General features: G+C 44.3%; 1 protein-coding gene across 1 annotated transcript; it reads right to left on the bottom strand.

Moving 5' to 3' along the window:
• Positions 1-6,124: 6,124 nt before the first annotated feature.
• On the bottom strand, positions 6,125-12,496 carry LOC129818224 (stanniocalcin). Its single transcript, XM_055873957.1, has 5 exons — positions 11,803-12,496; positions 11,368-11,510; positions 11,173-11,280; positions 10,783-10,886; positions 6,125-7,351 (listed from the first exon to the last, which is right to left on the bottom strand). Exons 1-5 carry the CDS (start codon positions 11,918-11,920, stop codon positions 7,054-7,056), a joined length of 771 nt encoding a protein of 256 aa, XP_055729932.1. The 5' UTR covers positions 11,921-12,496; the 3' UTR covers positions 6,125-7,053.
• Between the last annotated feature and the right edge of the window lie 14,254 nt (positions 12,497-26,750).

Below are 26,750 nucleotides of genomic sequence, written 5' to 3'. Positions count from 1 at the left end.
TTATCGCGTAAATTGCGACCTCTCCTATACACAATACGTGTTGGATATTTAAATTCAGCCGGCAAAGCTGGGTCCGATGATAAAATATGCCAGTGTTTCTTGACCACCTCTCCCACTTTTCGCGAATTCAAAGTATATGTAGTTGTGAACATTACGGAGTGTTCTGTAGCTTTAGCGGGTCTTTTTTGTAGCAGTTCATCTCGTGTTTTTTCCAATGCCAAGTTATGAGCTTCATCCACACATTGTGACGAATAGCCTCTTTTTAGAAACCTCATGCGCATCTCCGCTGCTTTTTCTAGATAATCATCTGTGGAGTGGCATATACGGCGCAGTCTAAAAAATTGGCTTCTTGGAAGTCCTCTTTTTAATGGCTCAGGGTGGAAGCTGTCACCCTGTAATAGAGTATTTCTGTCCGTTTCTTTTCTATATAGACTTGTAAACAAGGTTCCATTTGATTTCTCAATCCACATATCGAGATAATGAACACGTTTAGTGTCACGTTCAATAGTGAATTTGAGATTAGGGTCAATGTCATTGAGTAGTGCCATAAACTCTGACAGTTCTTCTTCGGTTCCTACCCATATACAAAAAATGTCATCAATATATCGATACCACTTAAGGACTTTATTCAAAAATGGATTCTCGTTTTCATTATTAACAAAACGTTCTTCAAAAAGACCCATATAGAGGTTGGCATAGCTCGGAGCAAATGTAGAGCCCATCGATGTTCCATTCGTTTGGAGGTAGTATTCATCATCAAACCTGAAATAGTTGTACGTCAAAACATATTCAGCCAACTCTAGAATGAAGTTTGTTGGTGGATATTCATTAGTATCTCTGTCTCCCAAATAGTGTGCTAGTGCTGCCAGCCCCCCCACATGGGGAATGCTGGTATAAAGACTCTCGACGTCTAATGTGACCAAAATACAGTCTTCTTTTAAACCCGTTATTGGTGAGATCTTGTTTATGAAGTCTATAGAGTCCTTTACATATGATGGCAATGATTGCACATGAGATTTAATAAAAGAGTCTACAAAGTGTGACAATGGCTCTAGCATTGAGCCTATTCCTGCAACCACTGGTCTGCCTGGATAGTTGCCTTGTTGTGTTTTAGGTTTGTGTAATTTCGGTCAAATGTATAAGCATGGACGTATGGCACATTTGCAACAAAGATATTCATATTCAGGTTTTGAGATAAGGTTGTTTAATAGGGCTTGCTCCAAATTAGAGCAAATATCCCTTTGGAACACCTGTGTGGGATCAACACTCAGTTTTCTATAGAAACGTTCATTGCTGAGTTGTCTCTGAATTTCTTCTTTATATTTGTCATAGTCTAAAACAACCACAGCACCACCCTTGTCTGCAGGTTTTATAACCAAAGATGAATCTTTCATTAATTCTTTGAGTGCCAGTTCTTCTGTTCTCGTGAGATTCTTCTGAATATGTTTTGTTTGTCTTGTATATACTGACATGGCTTCTTGTTCGACTAACCTACAATAGGTATTAATCGAGGAGTTATTAACCATAGGACAGAATTTGCTTTTGGGCTTAAAATGGGTGCCAGTTCCTTGATGTGTTACTAGGCCCGAATCAGTGTTGTGTGAAAACACATGCTTAAGTTTAATCTTGCGAAAGAATTTAAACAGATCTACTTTCGTATCGAATGGTTTATCTGTACATGTAGGTACAAAAGAGAGGCCCTTAGATAAGACTGAGACTTGAGCGTCAGTAAGGTCTTTTCTTTCGCAAGATTAAACTTAAGCATGTGTTTTACCGAAATTACCGAAATTACCGAAATTACACAAACCTAAAACACAACAAGGCAACTATCCAGGCAGACCAGTGGTTGCAGGAATAGGCTCAATGCTAGAGCCATTGTCACACTTTGTAGACTCTTTTATTAAATCTCATGTGCAATCATTGCCATCATATGTAAAGGACTCTATAGACTTCATAAACAAGATCTCACCAATAACGGGTTTAAAAGAAGACTGTATTTTGGTCACATTAGACGTCGAGAGTCTTTATACCAGCATTCCCCATGTGGGGGGGCTGGCAGCACTAGCACACTATTTGGGAGACAGAGATACTAATGAATATCCACCAACAAACTTCATTCTAGAGTTGGCTGAATATGTTTTGACGTACAACTATTTCAGGTTTGATGATGAATACTACCTCCAAACGAATGGAACATCGATGGGCTCTACATTTGCTCCGAGCTATGCCAACCTCTATATGGGTCTTTTTGAAGAACGTTTTGTTAATAATGAAAACGAGAATCCATTTTTGAATAAAGTCCTTAAGTGGTATCGATATATTGATGACATTTTTTGTATATGGGTAGGAACCGAAGAAGAACTGTCAGAGTTTATGGCACTACTCAATGACATTGACCCTAATCTCAAATTCACTATTGAACGTGACACTAAACGTGTTCATTATCTCGATATGTGGATTGAGAAATCAAATGGAACCTTGTTTACAAGTCTATATAGAAAAGAAACGGACAGAAATACTCTATTACAGGGTGACAGCTTCCACCCTGAGCCATTAAAAAGAGGACTTCCAAGAAGCCAATTTTTTAGACTGCGCCGTATATGCCACTCCACAGATGATTATCTAGAAAAAGCAGCGGAGATGCGCATGAGGTTTCTAAAAAGAGGCTATTCGTCACAATGTGTGGATGAAGCTCATAACTTGGCATTGGAAAAAACACGAGATGAACTGCTACAAAAAAGACCCGCTAAAGCTACAGAACACTCCGTAATGTTCACAACTACATATACTTTGAATTCGCGAAAAGTGGGAGAGGTGGTCAAGAAACACTGGCATATTTTATCATCGGACCCAGCTTTGCCGGCTGAATTTAAATATCCACCACGTATTGTGTATAGGAGAGGTCGCAATTTACGCGATAAATTGGTTCATGCCAACTGCCAGCCACTTAAGAAAATTAGCCAAGCACTTTTACGCCCTCTACCAAATGGTAGCTATAAATGCAGAGGATGCGCACAGTGCAACAACATGATGAAGTGTCAATATTTCTGTCACCCACACACAGGAAAAAGGTTCCAAATAAATGACATTATTACGTGTTCCACCACCCTTGTTATTTACATTATTAAATGTCCATGTGGGCTCTGTTATGTCGGTAAAACCACCCGCTCTCTTAAACAGAGAATTAGTGAACATAAAAGTTCAATCAGGAGAAACGACAGGGAGTATCCAGTCGCTGTACATTTCAATGACATGAAGCATGACATTTCCACCTTTAGATTTTGTGGCATAGAGAAAGTTAAGATATCAGACAGGGGAGGTGATATTAATAATACTCTGAGTAAAAGAGAATGTTTTTGGATTTTCACCCTCCAGACATTGTTTCCAAAAGGACTTAATGATGAAATGCCTTTGTATGTTATGCTGTGAATTGGAACATGAAATGTGTGTCTCTTGTAGATTATTCTGACGTTTTTCATATGATGTATCCAATGACTAATGAACTTGCTATGTCCTCATTGAGATTATACAGAAGTGTTCAATACGCCTTATTTATACACTTTTGTAAGAGTTATGAAATGCACATTGTTATATTTGGTAGCACTTATTTATTTTCCTTTGCTTCCAACCCCCTTCGATGTGTAGAACGGATGTGGGTGGAGCCAGGTCTACATAAGGGTGCAACTTTCAAAAAATCCCAAAAGCTCTGACGAAGGCCGTGTGGCCGATACGTAAGCTTATTAAATATCGGTGATACTATCAAGAGCAGTGTGCAGTCTCTATGGGGGTGCCACAGGGTTCAATTCTTGGGCCTACTCTCTTCTCTGTATACATCAATGATGTCGCTCTTGCTGCTGGTGAGTCTCTGATCCACCTCTACGCAAACGACACCATTCTGTATACTTCTGGCCCTTCTTTGGACACTGTGTTAACAACCCTCCAGACGAGCTTCAATGCCGTACAACTCTCCTTCCGTGGCCTCCAACTTATCTTAAATACAAGTAAAACTAAAGGCATGCTCTTCAACCGATCGCTGCCTGCACCTGCTCGCCCGTCCAGCATCACTACTCTGTACGGTTCTGACTTAGAATATGTGGACAACTACAAATACCTAGGTGTCTGGTTAGACTGTAAACTCTCCTTCCAGACTCACATCAAACATCTCCAATCCAAAGTTAAATCTAGAATTGGCTTCCTATTTTGCAACAAAGCATCCTTCACTCATGCTGCCAAACATACCCTCGTAAAACTGACCAATCCTACCGATCCTCGACTTCGGCGATGTCATTTACAAAATAGCCTCCAATACCCTACTCAATAAATTGGATGCAGTCTATCACAGTGCCATCCGTTTTGTCACCAAAGCCCCATATACTACCCACCACTGCGACCTGTATGCTCTCGTTGGCTGGCCCTCGCTTCATACTCGTCGCCAAACCCACTGGCTCCAGGTCATCTACAAGACCCTGCTAGGTAAAGTCCCCCCTTATCTCAGGTCGCTGGTCACCATAGCAGCACCCACCTGTAGCACGCGCTCCAGCAGGTATATCTCTCTGGTCACCCCCAAAGCCAATTCCTCCTTTGGCCGCCTCTCCTTCCAGTTCTCTGCTGCCAATGACTGGAACGAACTACAAAAATCTCTGAACTGGAAACACTTATCTCCCTCACTAGCTTAAAGCACCAGCTGTCAGAGCAGCTCACAGATTACTGCACCTGTACATAGCCCATCTATAATTTAGCCCAAACAACTACCTCTTCCCCCACTGTATTCATCTATTTATTTATTTAGCTCCTTTGCACCCCATCATTTCTATTTCTACTTTGCACATTCTTCCACTGCAAATCTACCATTCCAGTGTTTTACTTGCTGTATTGTATTTACTTCGCCACCATGGCCTTTTTTTGCCCTTACCTCCATTATCTCACCTCATTTGCTCACATTGTATATAGACTTATTTTTCTACTGTTTTATTGACTGTATGTTTGTTTTACTCCATGTGTAACTCTGTGTTGTTGTATGTGTCGAACTGCTTTGCTTTATCTTGGCCAGGTCGCAATTGTAAATGAGAACTTGTTCTCAACTTGCCTACCTGGTTAAATAAAGGTGAAATAAAATAAAAATGTAGCCATATTATTATATATTATTATTATTATAATGACATCATAACTGATCAGATTGATTGATAAAGGACCCATTATCATTAGTGATATTGTCAGTAGTATTATCTCAACACTTGATCACAATAAACAGGACGTTTTGAACCACTGCTGTACACTGGTTTCCTGGACAGAGACTTGTTTGGTAAACCGGCCCTAAGTACTTGAACAGATGAGTATGTGAAAGCATAGAAACTGACTGAGAAAGTGGTGAGAAGACAGGAGGTTTTGCAGGCCTGTAATTTAGACTCCTGGCTGTATGTACAGAAGTCTGGTAAAGCCATAGGCCTAGGGAGTTTGGCTGGGACTGGAGAGACATACCAGAACTAGTCTTGCTGTACCAATGACTGGGCTGTACCAAGGTAGCACTGCACCTGACCAGGGATCAGCCAATGTAGCATTGCCCCTGACCAGGGATCAGCCAACGTAGCGACGCCCCTGACCAGGGATCAGCCAACGTAGTGACGCCCCTGACCAGGGATCGGCCAACGTAGCGACGCCCCTGACCAGGGATCGGCCAACGTAGCGACGCCCCTGACCAGGGATCAGCCAACGTAGCGACGCCCCTGACCAGGGATCGGCCAACGTAGCGACGCCCCCGACCAGGGATCGGCCAACGTAGCGACGTCCCTGACCAGGGATCAGCCAACGTAGCAACGCCCCTGACCAGGGATCAGCCAACGTAGCGACGCCCCTGACCAGGGATCAGCCAACGTAGCAACGCCCCTGACCAGGGATCAGCCAACGTAGCAACGCCCCTGACCAGGGATCAACCACAGGACTATATTGGAACCCATTGGATTGAAATGGGAATGACAGAGCAAACTTAGAAAATACCTTAACCTCACACTACACCAATGCAAATTATTAAAGATCACCAATGTTTGAAACTGTGATCGTTTAATCACTAGTGAGTCTCGACACAAATCACCTCAGACAAAATGATGAAGATCACAACATTTATTCATAGCAGAGAGAATGACCCCAAGCCCCACGGTGTATAGTACCAGACTAGCACACATTCTCACACAGGATCTCAAAACATACACAACATAGCCACATCTGAGGAACACAGCATAGGATCACTCTATAATGTCTTTACACACTACAGGATCTTACATTAACACAGATGAAGACAGAGAGGGACGCGGTGAGTCCCACGACCAGCATGGTGACATCACACTGTCCCTCTGAGGAGGTGGTAACATCCTCATAGAGCAACACATCAGCCAGTGACGTCATGTCAGGATGTCAAACCCCACCCACTGCGGAAAACTCAAACCGAGTTACAACTAGATACAACACAACATCAACATCACAAATAAACATTCTGTAAGAAAATAAATATCAATAATATTATTATAATAATATACCCATAGGTCTTTAATGACTGGTCAAAACGGGGATGTTATGGCTGTAGTGCCACGTTGAAATCAAATGGAACTACAGTGATGGTTCGTTTTCTTAGGTGGCATTTGAAATGTTTAAATTGTTAATATTAAATGTTCAGACTTTTCAACAGCTCTCATGTTTAGTTGAGTCTATTCTGAGCTGATATAATCCTCCACATTCAAGCTCTAGGTAACAGGTTTCATCTCCCGCTCATCAAGTATCAACCCACACAGAAATACTTTCAACAGCATTTACAGATACATGCTTCCCCAAATCAAATACTACATTACAACAGCCCCAAACTTCCATTAATAATTTAGCCTTAGGGTATAGCTATGTGTGTGTGCATGTGTGTGAAAATGTGTGTGAGTCAGTGTGTGTGTGAGCAAAGCTATCATGAGTGTGTTTTGTGTTTAAGGTAACTGTGGTGTGTGTGTGTGTGTGTACACGTGAATGTATGCTTAAGGTATAAGTGGTGTGTATGTCTGTCTCCTCTTCTCCAATCTACTCCATCTCTCTCTCCAATGCCTCCACAGAGCGTTTCCTAGCAAATAGGTGGGTGGGGTCTCTTCCTCTCATGCTGGGCTGGATCTTGAAGGAAGGAGGCGACCCCATTGGCCAGCGCCAGCCAGCGGTGGCAGAGTTAGGACCCTGGTTAGAACCCTGGGGGCAGTGTTTGTTCTGCAGCAGCTGGAAGAGAGTCTCCATGTCTGGCCCCAGCCTAGCAACAAGCCCTGCCCTGACCACAGCCACTGTCTCCTCATCACAGGCTAGCAGGGACTGGAGCAGAGTGCTGTAGTACCTGGAACACACACACACCGTGTCATGACATACACACACACAGTACGATCAAATATAAAAATGTGTGCACTCACTACTGTAAATCAAATCAAATTGTATTTGTCACATACACATGGTTAGCAGATGTTAATGCAAGTGTAGCGAAATGCTTGTGCTTCTAGTTCCGACAATGCAGTAATAACCAACAGGTAATCTAACCTAACAATTCCCCAACTTCTACCTTATGCACACAAGTGTAATGGGATAAAGAATATGTACATAAAGATATGAATGAGTGATGGTACAGAACGGCATAGGCAAGATGCAGTAGATGGTATCGAGTACAGTATATACATATGAGATTAGTAATGTAGGGTATGTAAACACAAAAGTGCATAGTTTAGAGTGGCTAGTGATACCTGTATTACATAAAGATGGCAAGATGCAGTAGATGATATAGAGTACAGTAAATACATATACATTATATTAAGTGGCATTGTTTAAAGTGGCTAGTGATACATTTTTTATCAATTTCCATCAATTTCCATTATTAAAGTGAGCTGGAGTTGAGTCAGTATGTTGGCAGCAGCCACTCAATGTTAGTGGTGGCTGTTTAACAGTCTGATGGCCTTGAGATAGAAGCTGTTTTTCAGTCTCTCGGTCCCTGCTTTGATGCACCTGTACTGACCTCGCCTTCAGGATGATAGCGGGGTGAACAGGCAGGGGCTCGGGTGGTTGTTGTCCTTGATGATCTTTATGGCCTTCCTGTGACATCGGGTGGTGTAGGTGTCCTGGAGGGCAGGTAGTTTGCCCCCGGTGATGCGTTGTGCAGACCTCACTACCCTCTGGAGAGCCTTACGGTTGTGGGCGGAGCAGTTGCCGTACCAGGCGGTGATACAGCCCGACAGGATGCTCTCGATTGTGCATCTGTAAAAGTTTGTGAGTGTTTTTGGTGACAAGCCGACTTTCTTCAGCCTCCTGAGGTCGAACAGGCACTGTTGTGCCTTTTTCACCACGCTGTCTGTGTGGGTGGACAATTTCAGTTTGTCCGTGATGTGTACGCCGAGGAACTTAAAACTTACTACACTCTCCACTACTGTCCCGTCGATGTGGATAGGGGGGTGCTCCCTCTGCTGTTTCCTGAAGTCCACAATCATCTCCTTTGTTTTGTTGACGTTGAGTGTGAGGTTATTTTCCTGACACCACACTCCGAGGGCCCTCACCTCCTCCCTGTAGGGCGTCTCATCGTTGTTGGTAATCAAGCCTACCACTGTAGTGTCGTCCGCAAACTTGATGATTGAGTTGGAGGCGTGCATGGCCACGCAGTCGTGGGTGAACAGGGAGTACAGGAGAGGGCTGAGAACGCACCCTTGTGGGGCCCCAGTGACCCGGGGTCTCGAACTTGATGACGAGTTTGGAGGGTACTATGGTGTTAGATGCTGAGCTGTAGTCGATGACCAGCATTCTCACATAGGTATTCCTCTTGTCCAGATGGGTTAGGGCAGTGTGCAGTGTGGTTGCGATTGCGTCGTCTGTGGACCTATTGGGGCGGTAAGCAAATTGGAGTGGGTCTAGGGTGTCAGGTAGGGTGGAGGTGATATGGACCTTGACTAGTCTCTCAAAGCACTTCATGATGACGGAAGTGAGTGCTACGGGGCGGTAGTCGTTTAGCTCAGTTACCTTAGCTTTCTTGGGAACAGGAACAATGGTGGCCCTCTTGAAGCATGTGGGAAAGCAGACTGGGATTAGGATTGATTGAATATGTCCGTAAACACACCAGCCAGCTGGTCTGCGCATGCTCTGAGGACGCGGCTGGGGATGCCGTCTGGGCCTGCAGCCTTGCGAGGGTTAACACGTTTAAATGTTTTACTCACGTCGGCTGCAGTGAAGGAGAGTCCGCAGGTTTTGGTAGCGGGCCGTGTCAGTGGCACTGTATTGTCCTCAAAGCGAGCAAAGAAGTTATTTAGTCTGTCTGGGAGCAAGACATCCTGGTCCGCGATGGGGACGGTTTTCTTTTTGTAATCCGTGATTGACTGTAGACCCTGCCACATACCTCTTGTGTCTGAGCCGTTGAATTGCAACTCTACTTTGTCTCTATACTGACGCTTAGCTTGTTTGATAGTTGCTGTGGGTACGACATCGCTGATGCACTTTCTAATTAACTCGCTCACCGAATCAGCGTATTCGTCAATGTTGTTGTTGGACGCAATGCGGACCATATCCCAATCCACGTGATCGAAGCATTCTTGAAGCGTGGAATCAGATTGGTCGGACCAGCGTTGAACAGACCTGAGCACGGGAGCTTCTTGTTTTAGTTTCTGTCTGTAGGCTGGAAACAACAAAATGGAGTCGTGGTCAGCTTTCCGAAAGGAGGGCGGGGGAGGGCCTTATATGCGTCGCGGAAGTTAGAATAACAATGATCCAGGGTTTTACCAGCCCTGGTTGCGCAATCGATATGCTGATAGAATTTAGGGAGTCTTGTTTTCAGATTATCCTTGTTAAAATCCCCAGCTACAATGAATGCAGCCTCAGGACATGTGGTTTCCCGAGTCAAATAAAGTCAAATAAAGTTTGTTCAGGGCCATCGATGTGTCTGCTTGGGGGGGAATATATACTTCTGTGATTATAATCGAAGAGAATTCCCTTGGTAGATAATGCGGTCGACATTTGATTGTAAGGAATTCTAAGTCAGGTGAACAGAAGGACTTGAGTTCCTGTATGTTGTTATGATCACACCACGTCTCGTTAATCATAAGGCATACCCCCGCCCCTCTTCTTACCAGAAAGATGCTTGTTTCTGTCGGCGCGATGCGTGAAGATACCAGCTGGCTGCACCGACTCCGATAGCGTCTCTCGAGTGAGCCATGTTTCCGTGGAGCAAAGAACGTTACATTCTCTGATGTCTCTCTGGAAAGCAACCCTTGCTGGGATTTCATCAACCTTGTTGTCAAGAGACTGGACATTGGCGAGTAGTATGCTAGGGAGTGCTGCACGATGTGCCCGTCTCCGAAGCCTGACCAGAAGACCGCTTCGTTTGCCCCTTTTACCACGACGTTGTTTAGGTTCGCCGGCTGGGATCAGATCCATTGTACTGGGTGGAAGGCAAAACACAGGATCCGCTTCGGGAAAGTCATATTCCTGGTCGTAATGATGGTGAGTTGACGTTGCTCTTATATTCATTAGTTCCTCCCAACTGTATGTAATGAAACCTAAGATTACCTAGGGTACCAATGTAAGAAATAACACGTAAAAAATCGAAATACTGCATAGTTTCCTAGGAACGCGAAGCGAGGTAGCCATCTCTGTCGGCACCGGAAGTTGGATAAGAGCATCTGCTAAATGACTAAAAATGTAAAAGGTTAGACACACATACACCGCGATAGACCCACACACACACACACACACACACACACACACACACACACACACACACACAAACACTGACTGGCTCACCTGTTCGGGAAGTGTGCAGGGACCTGCACCACCTCTCCGATGGCCTCAGGGTTAGAGCGAGCCACACCACAGATGTCCAGTCTACTGTAACACTCCTCCTGGACCTAAACACACACACAATAATTTTAACTCAGAAACTAGCACTTCATGGTGACACACAGTAGAGGACGACAAGTGGCCAAGTAGTTGAGAGTGTTGGGCCAACAACTGAAAGGTTGCTGGTTTGAATCCCAGAGCCAACTAAGTGAACAATCTGTCAATGTGCCCTTGAGAAAGGCACTTAACCCTAATTGCTCTCGATATGACAAAAATGTAGAGCTCATTTTGGCACCGATAGGATGATATGAAGGCTGACATGGTGTGCATCTCTAATAAAGCAGAGTGACTGACCTCAGAGATCATTCTCTGGAAGACTCCACAGCGCCTGATGGTCTGGAAGACTTTAGACGTGACGCCGTTGGCAATACACCTCAGACTCTCCTTTACAAACGTCTTACCCTGCACACACACACAAACACTGGGTTAGAGACACTGCAGTGGGTCGTCAAAAAGTGTGTGTGTGTGTGTGTGTGTGTGTAGGCTTACCTGTGTGTTAAAGGTAGCTGCGGTGTGAAAGAACAGTTGACAGATATCGTGCATGCCATCAGTGTCACAGGTAGAATTCTCCAGGCAGGCAAACGTACCACATCCCACGGCTAGAGCACCATTCAAACACCTAGCCACATCCGCTAGAGAGAGAGAGAGAGAGAGAGAGAGAGAGAGAGAGAGAGAGAGAGAGAGAGAGAGAGAGAGAGAGAGAGAGAGAGAGAAAACCTTAGCAATGGTTGTAATGGAATAGACTAACATACATTAAGGAATTTGCCTATATCTCTAGCCATGGCAATGTAACTATTTTAGAAGAAAGGCAACTTTCATAACCAACTCTTGTGCATGGACCATCCTGTCTCTGCAGACTTTTCGAATAAGAACTGCAGTTTGCATATTTTTTCACAGTTGGCTAACCAGATGTAGGCTACTCACAGGGGCTGTTGGATGAGAAGCGTGCACGGCGAGGAGAAGCTTCCTCCGGGTCGGTGTCGAAGGTGGCGGCAGTCCCCAGGACAAGGAAGACCACGAACAGGCCGAATTTTGCGAGCATCTTGTCAGATGGTGATGTTCTTCGATGCAACAGGTTGGACAGTTCGGCTTGAATTGTCGGTGGAGAACAGTTGGGCTGCTGATATCTTGTTCGTTCACTGACTGGTGTTAGTTATGGGCTGTTTTTATAGCCGTTTGTTACATAAATCACTGGATAACCTGCGGGTTTGTCCAATCAGCGCCCGGCATCTCCAGTGGGGGTCAGCGGCATGCGCTATAGAATGTTTCCACTGAGCTTGCGCTTTGGAACTTTTAAACTTTCCGTGCATGAGCTTATATTTATTCATGATAGAACTTTCATTGTGAACATTGAAACTCTTGTGATGATTTTATTCCCAAGTGCACTGTGTTGTGAATCACTTAAGTAAAATACTGTATTGAAACAGGCAGGGAGCAGGCCTCAAACCCTAGCCCTTCTAGCCCGAAGTCCAACGCGCTATCGACTGTGCCCCAAAAGCATGTTCAAGCAGCAGAGTCGATATCCCCGCTTATAAACCCAGGGTCGTTATAATACTTTAAAAGTACTACTTAATTATTTTTGGGGGGCATCTGTACTTGACTTTACTATTTATATTTTGGACACTTTTACTTTTACTTCACTACATTCCTAAAAAAAAATAATGTACTTTTTACTCCATACATTTTCCCTGACACTCAGAAGTGCTAGTTACATTTTGAAAGCTAAGCAGGACAGGAAATTGGTAAAATTCACACACAAGAGAACATCCCTGGTCATCCTCTGCCTCTGATCTGGTGGACTCACTAAACACAAATGCTTCGCTTGTAAATTACAGTCAGAAGTTTACATACACCTTAGCCAAATACATTTAAACTCAGATTTTCACAATTCCTGACATTTAATCAGTTAGGATCACCACTTTATTTTAAGAATGTGAAATGTCAGAATAATAGTAGAGAGAATTATTTCTTTCAGCTTTTGTTTCTTTCATCACATTCCCAGTGGGTCAGAAGTTTACATATACTCAATTAGTATTTGGTAGCATTGCCTTTAAATTGTTTAACTTGGGGCAAACATTTCAGGTAGCCTTCCACAAGCTTCCCACAATAAGTTGGGTGAATTTTGGCCCATTCCTCCTGACAGAGTTGGTGTAACTGAGTCAGGTTTTTTAGGCCTCCTTGCTCGCACACGCTTTTTCAGTTCTGGCCACACATTTTCTGTAGGTATGAGGTCAGGGATTTGTGATGACCACTCCAATACCTTGACTTTGTTATCCTTAAGCCAGTTTGCCACAACTTTGGAAGTATGCTTGGGGTCATTGTCCATTTGGAAGACCCATTTGCGACCAAGCTTTAACTTCCTGACTGATGTCTTGAGATGTTGCTTCAATATATCCACATAATTTTCCATCCTTATGATGCCATCGATTTTGTGAAGTGCACCAGTCCCTCCTGCAGCAAAGCACCCTCACAACATGATGCTGCCACCCCCGTGCTTCACGGTTGGGATGGTGTTCTTTGGCTTGCAAGCCTTCCCGTTTTTCCTCCAAACATAACGATGGTCATTATGGACAGTTATATTTTTGTTTCATCAAACCAGAGGACATTTCTCCAGAAAGTATGATCTTTGTCCCCATGTGCAGTTGCAAACCGTAGTCTGGCTTTTTTTATGGCAGTTTTGGAGCAGTGGCTTCTTCCTTGCTGAGCGGCCTTTCAGGTTATGTCGATATAGGACTCGTTTTACTGTGGATATAGATACTTTTGTACCTGTTTCCTCCAGCATCTTCACAAGGTCCTTTGCTGTTGTTCTGGGATTGATTTGCACTTTTCGCACCAAAGTACATTCATCTCTAGGAGACAGAACGCATCTCCTTCCTGAGCGGTATGATGGCTGCATGGTCCCATGGTGTTTATACTTGCATACTATTGTTTGTACAGATGAACGTGGTACCTTCAGCCGTTTGGAAATTGCTCCCAATGATGAACCAGACTTGTGGAGGTCTACCATTTTTTTCTGAGGTCCTGTGGAGTGTGCCCCTGGCTAACCGTTAAAACAAAACAAACAAAATAATAAAATAAAATTGGTGCCTTAATATAAGGAATTTAAAATGATTTTAATACTTAAGTATATTTTTCCAATTACATTTACTTTTGATACTTAAGTATATGTAAAACCCAATAATTTGAGACTGTTTAACTGTTCAACTGGGTAACTTTCACTTTTAGTTGAGTCATTTTCTATTAATTAAGGTATCTTTACTTTTACTCAAACATGACAATTGGATACTTTTTCCACCACTGCAAGTGCATAGGGCGAGGTTACAAGAGTCTGCAGGGGTGAGAGAGACAAATGTTCAGGTGAGTTCGTGGGGAAAACAATATTTGTCTGCAAAACAAGGAACATTTCAGTATTGTGAAAAGACTAGCCTACAATTACCTCAAGTTTTATTTAGAATACTTCAGCTTTTTTTAGCTTTATTTTTTAAACAATAGAACCCCATATCCTAGTTAAATTAGACCTAGGGAATAAAAATGTGTTGTTTTTAACAATTCCAGTCACGTTTCATTTGAAATTGTTCAATCGTGTAGGCTTCCTCGGCATACACATCACGGACAAACTGAAATGGTCCACCCACACAGACAGTGTGGTGAAGAAGGCGCAACAGCGCCTCTTCAACCTCAGGAGGCTGAAGAAATTTGGCTTGTCACCTAAAACCCTCACAAACTTTTACAGATGTACAATTGAGAGCGTCCTGTCGGGCTGTATCACCACCTGGTACGGCAACTGCACCACCATCAGCCGCAAGGCTCTCCAGAGGGTGGTGCGGTCTGCAACCTGGCTTCTTCACGCATCTCACCGAAACAAACATCTATCTGGTAAGAAGAAGGGGTGGGGGGGTGTATGCCTTATGATTAACGAGACGTGGTGTGATCATAACAACATACAGGAACTCAAGTCCTTTTGTTCACTTGACCTAGAATTCCTTACAATCAAATGCCGACCGCAATATCTACCAAGAGAATTCTCTTCGATCATAATCACAGTCGTGTATATCCCGTCCCAAGCAGACACATCGACGGCCCTTTGACTGTATGTAAACTGGAAACCACATATCCTGAGGCTGAATTTATAGTAGTTGGGGATTTTAACAAGGCTAATCTGAAAACAAGGCTCCCTAAATTTTATCAGCATATCAAATGCGCGACCCGGGCTGGCAAAACCCTGGATCATTGTTATTCTAACTTCCGCGACGCATATAAAGCCCTCCCCCGCCCTCCTTTCGGAAAATCTGACCACGACTCCATTTTGTTGCTACCAGCCTACAGACAGGAACTAAAACAGGAAGCGCCCGTTCTCAGGTCTGTTCAACGCTGGTCCGACCAATCGGATTCCACACTTCAAGATTGCTTCGATCACGTGGACTGGGATATGTTCCGCATACCGTCGGACAATAACATTGATGAATACGCTGATTCGGTGAGCGAGTTTATTAGCAAGTGCATTTTGATGTTGTACCCACAGCGTCTATTAAAACATTCTCCAACCAGAAACCATGGATTGATGGCAGCATTCGCGCAAAACTGAAAGCGCAAACCACTGCTTTTAATCAGGGCAAGGTGACCGGAAACATGACCGAATACTAACAGTGTAGCTATTCCCTCCGCAAGGCAATCAAACAAGCTAAGCATCAGTATAGAGGCAAAGTAGAGTCGCAATTCAACGGCTCAGATACGAGAGGTATGTGGCAGGGTCTACAGTCAATCACGGACTACAAAAGGAAAGCCAGCCCCGTCGCGGACCACGATGTCTTGCTCTCAGACAAACTAAACAACTTCTTCGCTCGCTTTGAGGACAACACAGTGCCACTGACACGGCCCGCTACCAAAACCTGTGGGCTCTCCTTCACTGCAGCCAACGTGAGGAAAACATTTAATCATGTTAACCCTCGCAAGGCTGCCGGCCCAGACGGCATCCCCAGCCGCGTCCACAGAGCATGTGCAGACCAGCTGGCTGGTGTGTTTACGGACATATTCAATCAATCCTTATCTCAGTCTGCTGTTCCCACATGCTTCAAGAGGGCCACCATTGTTCCTGTTCCCAAGAAAGTGAAGGTAAATGAGCTAAATGACTATCGCTCCGTAGCACTCACTTTCGTCATCATGAAGTGCTTTGAGAGACTAGTCAAGGACCATATCACCTCCACCCTACCTGACACCCTAGACCCACTCCATTTTGCTTACCGCCCCAATAGGTCCACAGACGACGCAATCGCAATCACACTGCTCTAACCCATCTGGACAAGAGGAATACCTATGTAAGAATGCTGTTCATCGACTACAGCTCAGCATCTAACACCATAGTACCCTCCAAACTCGTCATCAAGCTCGAGACCCTGGGTCTCGACCCCGCCCTGTGCAACTGGGTCCTGGACTTCCTGACGGGCCGCCCTCAGGTGGTGAGGGTAGGTAACAACATCTCCACCCCGCTGATCCTCAACACTGGGGCCCCACAAGGGTGCGTTCTCAGCCCTCTCCTGTATTCCCTGTTCACCCATGACTGCGTGGCCATGCACGCCTCCAACTCAATCATCAAGTTTGCAGACGACACTACAGTGGTAGGCTTGATTACCAACAACGATGAGACGGCCTACAGGGAGGAGGTGAGGGCCCTCAGAGTGTGGTGTCAGGAAAATAACCTCACACTCAACGTCAACAAAACAAAGGAGATGATTGTTGACTTCAGTAAACAGCAGATGGAGCACCCACCTAGCCATATCGACGGGACAGTAGTGGAGAAGGTGGAAAGTTTTAAGTTCCTCGGCGTACACATCACGGGCAAACTGAAATGGTCCACCATTTTTACATTTTTTTTACATTACATTTACATTTTAGTCATTTAGCAGACGCTCTTATCCATAGCGACTTACAGTAGAGTGCATACATTTTATTACATTTTTTACATACTGAGACAAGGATATCCCTACCGGCCAATCCCTCCCTAACCCCTAACCCGGACGACACTATGCCAATTGTGCGTCGCCCCACGGACCTCCCGGTTGCAGCCGGCTGCGACAGAGCCTGGGCGTGAACCCAGAGACTCTGGTGGCGCAGCTAGCACTGCGATGCAGTGCCCTAGACCACTGCGCCACCCGGGAGACCCACACAGACAGCGTGGTGAAAAAGGCACAAAAGTGTCTGTTCAACCTCAGGAGGCTGAAGAAATTCGGCTTGTCACCAAAAACACTCACAAACTTTTACAGATGCACAATCGAGAGCATCCTGTCGGGCTGTATCACCGCCTGGTACGGCAACTGCTCCGCCCACAACCGTAAGGCTCTCCAGAGGGTAGTGAGGTCTGCACAACGCATCACCGGGGGCAAACTACCTGCCCTCCAGGACACCTACAGCACCCGATGTCACAGGAAGGCCAAAAAGTTAATCAAGGACAACAACCACCCTAGCCCCTGCCTGTTCACCCCGCTATCATCCACGAAGGTGAGGTCAGTACAGGTGCATCAAAGCTGGGGCCGAGAGACTGAAAAACAGCTTCTATCTCAAGGCCATCAGACTGTTAAACAGCCATCAGTAATACAGAGAGGCTGCTGCCTACATACAGACTCAAATCATTTGCCTATTTAATAAATGGATCACTAGTCACTTTAAATAATGCCACTTTAATAATGTTTACATGTCTTACATTATTCATCTCATATGTATATATTGTATTTTATACCATCTATTACATCTTGCCTATGCCGCTCGGCCATCGCTCATCCATATATGTATTTGTACATATTCTTATTCCATCCCTTTACATTTGTGTGTATAAGGTAGTTTTTGTGGAATTGTTAGATTACCTGTTAGATATTACTGCACGGTCGGAACTAGAAGCACAAGCATTTCGCTACACTCACATTTACATCTGCTAACCATGTGTATGTGACCAATACAATTTGATTTGAAAATCAGATCAATCATTGTGAACAGCAGCAGCAGCACAATAGACTGTTGTCACTACTAACTGGCGGAATGTAGAATGGTTTAGCTGCACTCACTCACCCCAAACCACAAGTACTTTTCATGAGAACATTCATATCTGTGTAAGTGTTTGATTATTGTAGTGATTTGGTGCATTGTGTAGGCTTATTGTTCCTGAAAAGAGCCTTAAACTGTGAATATGGTTTTATGAATATTTCTGGTTTTGTGTGATTTTTGTGTCCCACCTGTCCTCCATCTTTCAAATAAACAAACAGTGTTCAGTGGAGCCTGGGCTTCTGAGCTCCTCTCCTCCTCAGAACAATTACTTCTTATTAGAGAGACTTTCTCTCTCTCTCTCTCTCTCGCTCTCTCTCTTTTTCAGGATAAAAAGTAAATGGAATGGAGCTACTGTAAGCACAAGCAAAATCCTAGAGGTAAACCTGGTTCAGTCTGCTTTCCACCAGACACTGAGTGATGAATTCACCTTTCAGCAGGACAATAACCTAAAACACAAAGCCACATCTACACTTGAGTACTTACCAAGAAGACAGTGAATGTTCCTGAGAGGCCAAGTTACAGTTTAGTCTAAAATTTACTTGAAAATCTATGGCAAGATCTGAAATGGTTGTCTAGTATTGATCAAGCAATATAATTGGATGATTTTTTAAAGAATAATGGGCAAATGTTGCACAATCCAGGTGTGGAAAGCTCTTAGAGACTTACCCAGAAGTACTCACAGCTGTATCCGCTGCCAAAGGTGCTTATACAAAGTATTGACTCAGGGTGTGAATACTTATGTAAATGAGATATTTCTGTATTACATTTTCAATAAATTAGCAATTTCTTTGAAAAACATGTTTTCACCTGATCATTATGCGGTATTGTGGGCCAAAAATTATATATTTCATCCATTTTGAAGGCACAGTATGTGTGTGTGTGTGTGTTATCAGGGGGAAAGAGGTCATTTGTGAAGGTGGACAGAGTTTCCAAGATGACCTGTGTTACCCGGGGCAACTTCTTAGGATCTGATAACATCTCATAGCTCACACACACGCACGCACACGCACACACACACACACACACACACACACACACACACACACACACACACACACACACACACACACACACACACACCTCTTCAGCCTATAATGGGTTAAATGATCTGATAAGGACCTCAGTGCTGTGACGTCTGAGAACGGAAATGATCCTGTTTTACCTTTCATTAACTTTCCCCTCATTCACTCTCACACTCATTCTCACACTCTTCCTCTCATTATTTCTCCCATTCTTCCTTTCACACACACTGTCACCTCTCCCTCCTTCTGGGTGGTTCTGCATGACACTGTGTTCTGTTAAGGTATTCAGAAATTTCATACAGGGTTTCAGGTTTTTATTTTGCTTATATGTTATGACTAAATGTTGTGGAACTGTACACTATTCTCCGACCCATTCAGAACATATCAACACAAACAAATCTCTAGAATATACTTTGTTTTGTAGAAAACTGTCATGAAGAGCATGTGAAAACAACAGCTGATTGTCTAATTACCTGGAGATTCTATAATCCTCAGCTCACCCTGGCAGAGACAGCCTGTGTACCTGATAAACCCACCTGGTATACTTGGTAAACCTAGTATACCTGGTAAAAGCACCTACACCTAGGCAGGTTCGCATTCAAAGGATTTTTAAAGCCTTGAGACAATTAATACATGGATTGTCAGTGGTGGAAAAAGCACCCAGTTGTCATACTTGAGTAAGAGTAAAGATACCTTAATATAAAATGACTCAAGTAAAAGTGAAAGTCACCCAGTAAAATACTACTTGAGTAAAAGTCTAAAAGTATTTGGTTTGAAATATACTTAAGTATCAAAAGTAAATATAATTGCGTAAATATACTTAAGTATCTAAATTAATTCCTTATATTAAGTAAACCAGAAGTCCCCATTTTTTTTAATGGATAGCCAGGGGCACACTCCCAACACTCAGACATCATTTACAAACGAAGCATGTGTTTAGTGAGTCCGCCAGATCAGATGCAGTAGGGATGACCGGGAATGTTCTCTTGATACGTGTGTGAATTAGACAATTTCCTTGTTCTGCTCAGCATTCAAAATGTAACGAGTACTTTTGGGTGTCAGGGAAAATGTATGGAGTAAAAAGTACATAATTTGCTTTAGGAATGTAGTGAAGTAAAAGTAAAAGTTGTCAAAAATATAAATAGTAAAGAACAAATACCCCATAAAATTACTTAAGTAGTACATTCAATTATTTAGACTTAAGTACTTTATACCACTGTGGATTGCGTATGTGTGCCATTCAGAGGGTGAATGGGCAAGACAAAAGATTTAAGTGCCTTTGAACGGGATATGGTAGTATGTGCCAGGCGCACCGGTTCGTGTCAAGAACTGCAACGCTGCTGGGTTTTTCATGTTCAACAGTTTCCTGTGTCTATCAAGAATGGTCCACCACCCAAAGGACATACAGACAACTTGACACAACAATGGGAAGCATTGGAGTCAACATTAGGAAGGTGTTCCTAATGTTTGGTATACTCAGTGTGTGTTTTTAAGTCAGAACTCTAGATCCCAGCCAGACTCCTCATCTGGGGGCGGGTCCTCGTTGTCATCAGGGAAACAGTCAAAGTTGCCAGTGTCCAGTGGACCCTTCACCTGGGAGAGAGGAGATAGTGCTGTGTGTGTGTGTGTGTGTGTGTGTGTGTGTGTGTGTGTGTGTGTGTGTGTGTGTGTGTGTGTGTGTGTGTGTGTGTGTGTGTGTGTGTGTGTGTGTGTGTGTGTGTGTGTGTGTGTGTGTGTGTGTACTCACAGTAGGAGTGAAGGGAGGGGCCAGAGTTGCCTGTCGGAGTCCCTCCCAGTTAAAACCTTCAAACCACCTGGAGACAAACAGGAAACAGTCACACCCAGTCACACCCAGAACCAAACAATCACACCTCTCCTCTCCTTGTAGTATCAAGACGACCTGGGCTGTGTCCGAAATGGCACCCAATTCCCTATAAACTGCAGTGCCTTTAACAAGAGCCCTATGTGGCCAATAGGGTTCCATTTCAAGTGAAGGCCTGAAAAAAGACAACCTTGACAAAGTCAATAACTGACTCTTAGGCATAGAACTGAGGCGAAATCATATCTGTTTCTTCAACTGCTCTAGTGAGAATCAGGCCTGTATGGTAGCTAAAGAATTCAACTTTATTTCAGAAAATATAGCTATTTCTATTCCATGCAGTCCTATTGGTAGGTAGGAACAGTAGTCATCATCACCATGGTAATTCTTACTTGTGTTTTTGGATGGCCTTCACCCCGTTCTTCAGGTTCCCCACCCTCTCAGATGGGTTGTCCCTGTGCAACTCACACACACACACACACACACACACACACACACACACACACACACACACACACACACACACACACACACACACACACACACACACACACACACACACACACACACACACACACACACACACACACACACACAGGTGGGTGTACCTGCCGCTGAGCAGTTCGTAGATGAGTATCCCCAGGGACCAGCAGTCAACCGAGACATCATGTCCCTTGTTCAGAATGATTTCTGGGGCCACGTACTCTGGAGTGCCACAGAATGTCCACGTCTTTTGACCAAGACCCACCTTCTTAGCAAAGCCAAAGTCGACCTGATACACACGCATACGCGAACATGTACACGCACGCACACACACACTACACTGGGAGCTTTTCCTGTTTCTGTGTGTCTGCAGATTAAGAAAAACCACACTGCTGGTTTATTCAGAAACTGTATGTTGTGTCGGAGATGTAACCGCAGGAAAAGGTGTGTGTGTGTGTACCAGTTTAGCATATCCTCTGTGGTCCAGTATGATGTTTTCAGGTTTGAGGTCTCTATAGATGATCCCTCTAACATGGAGGAAGGCCAAGGCCTCTACAATACAGCCTGTATAAAATCGTGTTGTGCCGTCATCAAAAAACCCCTGGAAGAGTCAAGATGAATTTATTTGAATAGTCCCCTATTATAGATGATCTATGGATGATCAAAACTATCAACAAACTATAAAATGCATGTCTAGTGATATGCAACAAGTTACTAGGATTAGGGTTAGGGTTAGAGCTAGGGTTAAGGTCGGAGCTAGTGTTAGGTTTGGAGCTAGGGTTATGCTTGGAGCTAAGGTTAAGGTTGGAGCTAGGGTTAGGTTTGAACCGGGATGTGGACATAAAGTTAGGGTTAGGGTTGTGGTTGAGGCTAGGGTTAGCGTTGAACCAGGATGTGGACATGAAGACAGTGTTTAGGTACAAATCACATTTTATTGGTCACATGCGCCGAATACAACAAGTGTAGACTTTACCGTGAAATGCTTACTTACGAGCCCATTCCCAACAATGCAGAGTTAAAAAGTAAGAAAAATGTTTGCTAAATAAAAAAGTAAATGGTAAAACAATAAAATAACAATAACGAGGCTATATACTAGGAGTACCAGTACCAAGTCAATGTGCAGGGATACGAGGTAGTTGAGGTAATTGACGTAATACAGTAGGTACATATAGGTAGGGGTTAAAAGTGACAAGGCAATCAGGATATATAATAAACAGAGTAGCAACAGCGTATGTTATGTGAAGAGTGTGAAAGTGTGTCTTTGTGTGTGTGTGTGTGTGTGTGTGTGTGTGTGTGTGTGTGTGTGTGTGTGTGTGTGTGTGTGTGTGTGTGTGTGTGTGTGTGTGTGTGTGTGTGTGTGTGTGTGTGTGTGGCATCAATATGCCTGTGTGTGAGTGTCTGTAGTGAGTGCATGTGTGTGTTGGAGTGTCAGTGTTGTGAGTGAGCATAGAGCCAGTGCAAGAGAGTCAGTGCCAAAAAATGAAGAACTGTTGAACTGTTCAGCAGTCTTATGGCTTGGGGAAGAAGCTGTAAAGGAGCCTTTTGGTCTCAGACTTGGCGCTCAGGTACCGCTTGCTGCGCGGTAGCAGAGAGAACAGTCTAGGATTTGGATGGCTGGAGTCTTTGACAATTTTTAGGGCCTTCCTCTGACACTGCCTAGTATAGTCCTGGATGGCAGGGAGTTCGACCCCAGTACTGGCCCGAACACAGTACCCTCTGTAGCGCCTTGCAGTCAGTTGCCGAGTAGTTGCCGAGCAGGTGATGCAGCCAGTCAAGATACTCTCAATGGTTCAGCTGTATGACTTTTTTATTTTATTTTTTATTTTTTAAATTTTATCCCCTTTTCTCCCCAATTTTCGTGGTATCCAATCGCTAGTAATTACTATCTTGTCTCATCGCTACAACTCCCGTACGGGCTCGGGAGAGACGAAGGTCGAAAGCCATGCGTCCTCCGAGGCACAACCCAACCAAGCCGCACTGCTTCTTTAACACAGCGCGCCTCCAACCCGGAAACCAGCCACACCAATGTGTCGGAGGAAACACCGTGCACCTGGCCCCCTTGGTTAGCGCGCACTGCGCCCAGCCCGCCACAGGAGTCGCTGGAGCGCGATGAGACAAGGAAATCCCTACCGGCCAAACCCTCCCTATCCCGTCGCCCCACGGATCTCCCGGTCGCGGCCGGCTGCGACAGAGCCTGGGGGCGAACCCAGAGACTCTGGTGGCGCAGTTAGCACTGCGTTGCAGTGCCCTAGACCACTGCCCCACCCGGGAGGCCCCTAGCTGTATGACTTTTTGAGGATCTGAGGGCCCATTACAAATCTTTTCAGCCTCCTGAGGGGGAAGAGGCGTTGTTGTGCCTTCTTAACCTCTCTAGGCTAGGGGGCGGTATTCACACGTCCAGATGAAAAGTGTGCCCAAAGTAAACTGCCTGCTACTCAGGCCCAGAAGCTAGGATATGCATATTATTAGTAGATTTGGATAGAAAACACTCTGAAGTTTTTAAAACTGTTTGAATGATGTCTGTGAGTATAACATCACTTTTTTGGCAGGTGAAACCCTGAGGACAAACCATCCAGGAATTTCTTTTTTTGAGGTCACTCTCTTTTCAATGGGTTTTCTATGGGGATCTAGATTTCTAAGACACTTGCTTGCAGTTCCTATCGCTTCCACTGGATGTTAACAGTCTTTAGAAATTGGTTGATGTTTTTCCTTTGAGAAATGAAGAAGTAGGGCTGTTCAGAACGAGGGTCGAGTGAAGTGTACTGTTGTGGTTGGGGCGTGTGATCTGAAAGCTCGCTCCACTTTGTTTTTATCCGTTATTGAACACAGTTTATCCCGTCTTAAATTTTATCGATCATTTACGTAAAAAAATACCTAAAGTTGTATTAGGAAAGTTGTTTGAAATGTTTGGACAAAGATTACAGGTAACTTATTAGATATTTTGTAGTCATGTTGTGCGAGTTGGAACAAGTGTTTTCGTGGATCAAACGCACCAGAATAAATGTGCATTTTGGAGATATAACAACGGAATTAAACTAACAAAAGGACCATTTGTGATGTTTATGGGACATATTGGAGTGCCAAAAGAAGAAGCTCTTCAAAGGTAAGGCATGAATTATATTGTTATTTCTGAGTTTTGTGTCGCGCCTGGCGGGATGAAATATGATTGTCTGTGTTTGTTTGATGGGGTGCTGTCCTCAGATAATCACATGGTTTGCTTTCGCCGTAAAGCCTTTTTGAAATCTGACACCGTCAGATGAACAAGAAGTCAAGCTTTAATTTGACATATTGCATGTGTATTTTCAAGAATGTTAAATATTTACAATTCTGTAGTTTGAATTTGGCGCACCGCACTTTCACTGGATGTTGGTCAGGTGGGACGGTAGCGTCCCATCTAGCCTAGAGAGGTTTTAACGACTGTGTTGATGTGTTTGGACCATGATAGGTCCTTAGTGATGTGGACACCGAGGAACTTGAAGCTCTTGACCAGCTCTACTAGAGCTGCGTTGATGGGAATGGGGGCGTGTACTGCCCTCCATTTCCTGCTTTGTCATGCTGACGTTGAGGTTGTTGTCCTGGCACTACCCTTCCAGGTCTCTGACCTGCTCCCTATAGGCTGTCTCATTATCGTCGGTGATCAGGCCTACCATCTTCATGACGGCTGCAAACTTAATGACGGTGTTGGAATCATGCGAAGCCATGGAGTCGTGGGTGAACAGGGAGTACAGGAGGGGAATAAGCACGCACCCCTGAGGGCCCCCCGTGTTGAGGGTCAGCGTGGCGGATGTGTTGTTGCCTACCCTCACCACCGGGGAGTCCAGGATCCAGTTGCAGAGGGAGGTGTTGAACGCTGAGCTGTAGTCAATGAACAGCATTCTCACATAGATGTTACTTTTTTTGTCCAGGTGGGAAAGGGCAGTGTGGAGTGCAATTGAGATTGTGTCATCTGTGGATCTGTTGGGGCGGTATGCAAATTGGAGCGAATTGGAGTGGGATGATGGTGTTGATGTGAGCCATGACCAGCATTTCAAAGCATTTCATGGCTACAGGGACTATGGTCGTTTGCCTGAAATATGTAGGTTTTATAGAATGGGTCAGGGAGAGGTTGAAAATGTCAGTGAAGAAACTTGCCAGCTGGTCTGCGCATGCTCTGAGTACGCGTCCTGGTAATCCATCTGAATGTTAACCTGTTTAAAGTTCTTACACACATCGGCTACGGAGTTCGTGATCATACAGTCATCTGGAACTGCTGGTGTTCTCACACATGGTTCAGTGTTGCTTGCATCTAAGTGAGCATAGAAGGCATTTAGCTCGTCTGGTAGGCTAGCGTCACTGGGCAGCTCTCGGCTCTGTGTATGGAGGAAAGGTGATCTAGAGTGTATGTGTCTCTGTGTATGGAGTAAAGGTGATCTAGAGTGTATGTGTCTCTGTGTATGGAGTAAAGGTGATCTAGAGTGTATGTGTCTCTGTGTATGGAGTAAAGGTGATCTAGAGTGTATGTGTCTCTGTGTATGGAGTAAAGGTGATCTAGAGTCTATGTGTCTCTGTGTATGGAGTAAAGGTGATCTAGAGTTTTGATCCTCTAGTTGTACAGGTGACATGCTGGTAGAAATTAGGTAAAACGGATTTCAATTTTCCTGCAATAAAATCACCAGTTTATGGTCCTATACAACTTGTTGAGTGCGGTCTTAGTGCCAGCATCGGTTTGTGGTGGTAAATAGACAGCTACAGAAAATACAGATGTATGGTCTACAGCTTATCGTGAGGTATTCTAACTAAGGCGAGCAGAACCTCGAGACTTCTTTAATATTAGAGATCACGCACCAGCTGTTATTGTCAAAGAGACACACACCACCCGCCGATCTTACCGGACTCTGCCGTTCTGTCCTGCCAATGCATATAAAAACTAGCTAGATGTATTTTATTTATGTCCTTGTTCAGCCGTGACTTCGAGAAGGATAGTATATTACAGTTCTTAATGTCCCTGTTGATAAGATAGACTCGTACAGAGCTAGTCCAGTTGATTCTCAAGCGATTGCACATTCGGCAATAGAACAGAGGGTAGAGGCGATTTATTTACTCGCCACCATAGTCTTATCAGAGTGCCTGCGCGCCAGCCTCTATAGCGCCGTCTCCTCCTCCTTCGAGTGTCAGGATTTGGGCCTGGTCCGTAAAATTCAATATGAAGTAGACATCCTCATCCAAATGGAGGTTAGTGATCGCTGTTCTGATGTCCAGTAGCTATTTTCAGTCACAGAAAATGATGTCGGAAACATTATGTACAAACAAGTTACGATCAGCGCAAAAACCCTCCACAAAATAGCACAATATTGGTCAGGAGCCCGTAAAACGGCCGCTTTCCAATGCAGCTCCATTGTGGTTGAGGTTAAGACTTGAACCCGAGATGTGGACATGAAACTAGGGTTAGGGTTTTGGTTGAGGGTAGGTTTAAACTGGGATGTGGACATGAAACTAGGGTTAGGGTTTTGGGTGAGGGTAGGTTTAAACTGGGA

Source organism: Salvelinus fontinalis, chromosome 21 (assembly GCF_029448725.1).
Source record: "Salvelinus fontinalis isolate EN_2023a chromosome 21, ASM2944872v1, whole genome shotgun sequence".
NCBI classification, from domain to species: Eukaryota; Metazoa; Chordata; class Actinopteri; order Salmoniformes; family Salmonidae; genus Salvelinus; species Salvelinus fontinalis.
Note: the sequence above shows the minus strand (reverse complement) of the source record. Positions and strands in the feature narration are given on the sequence as shown.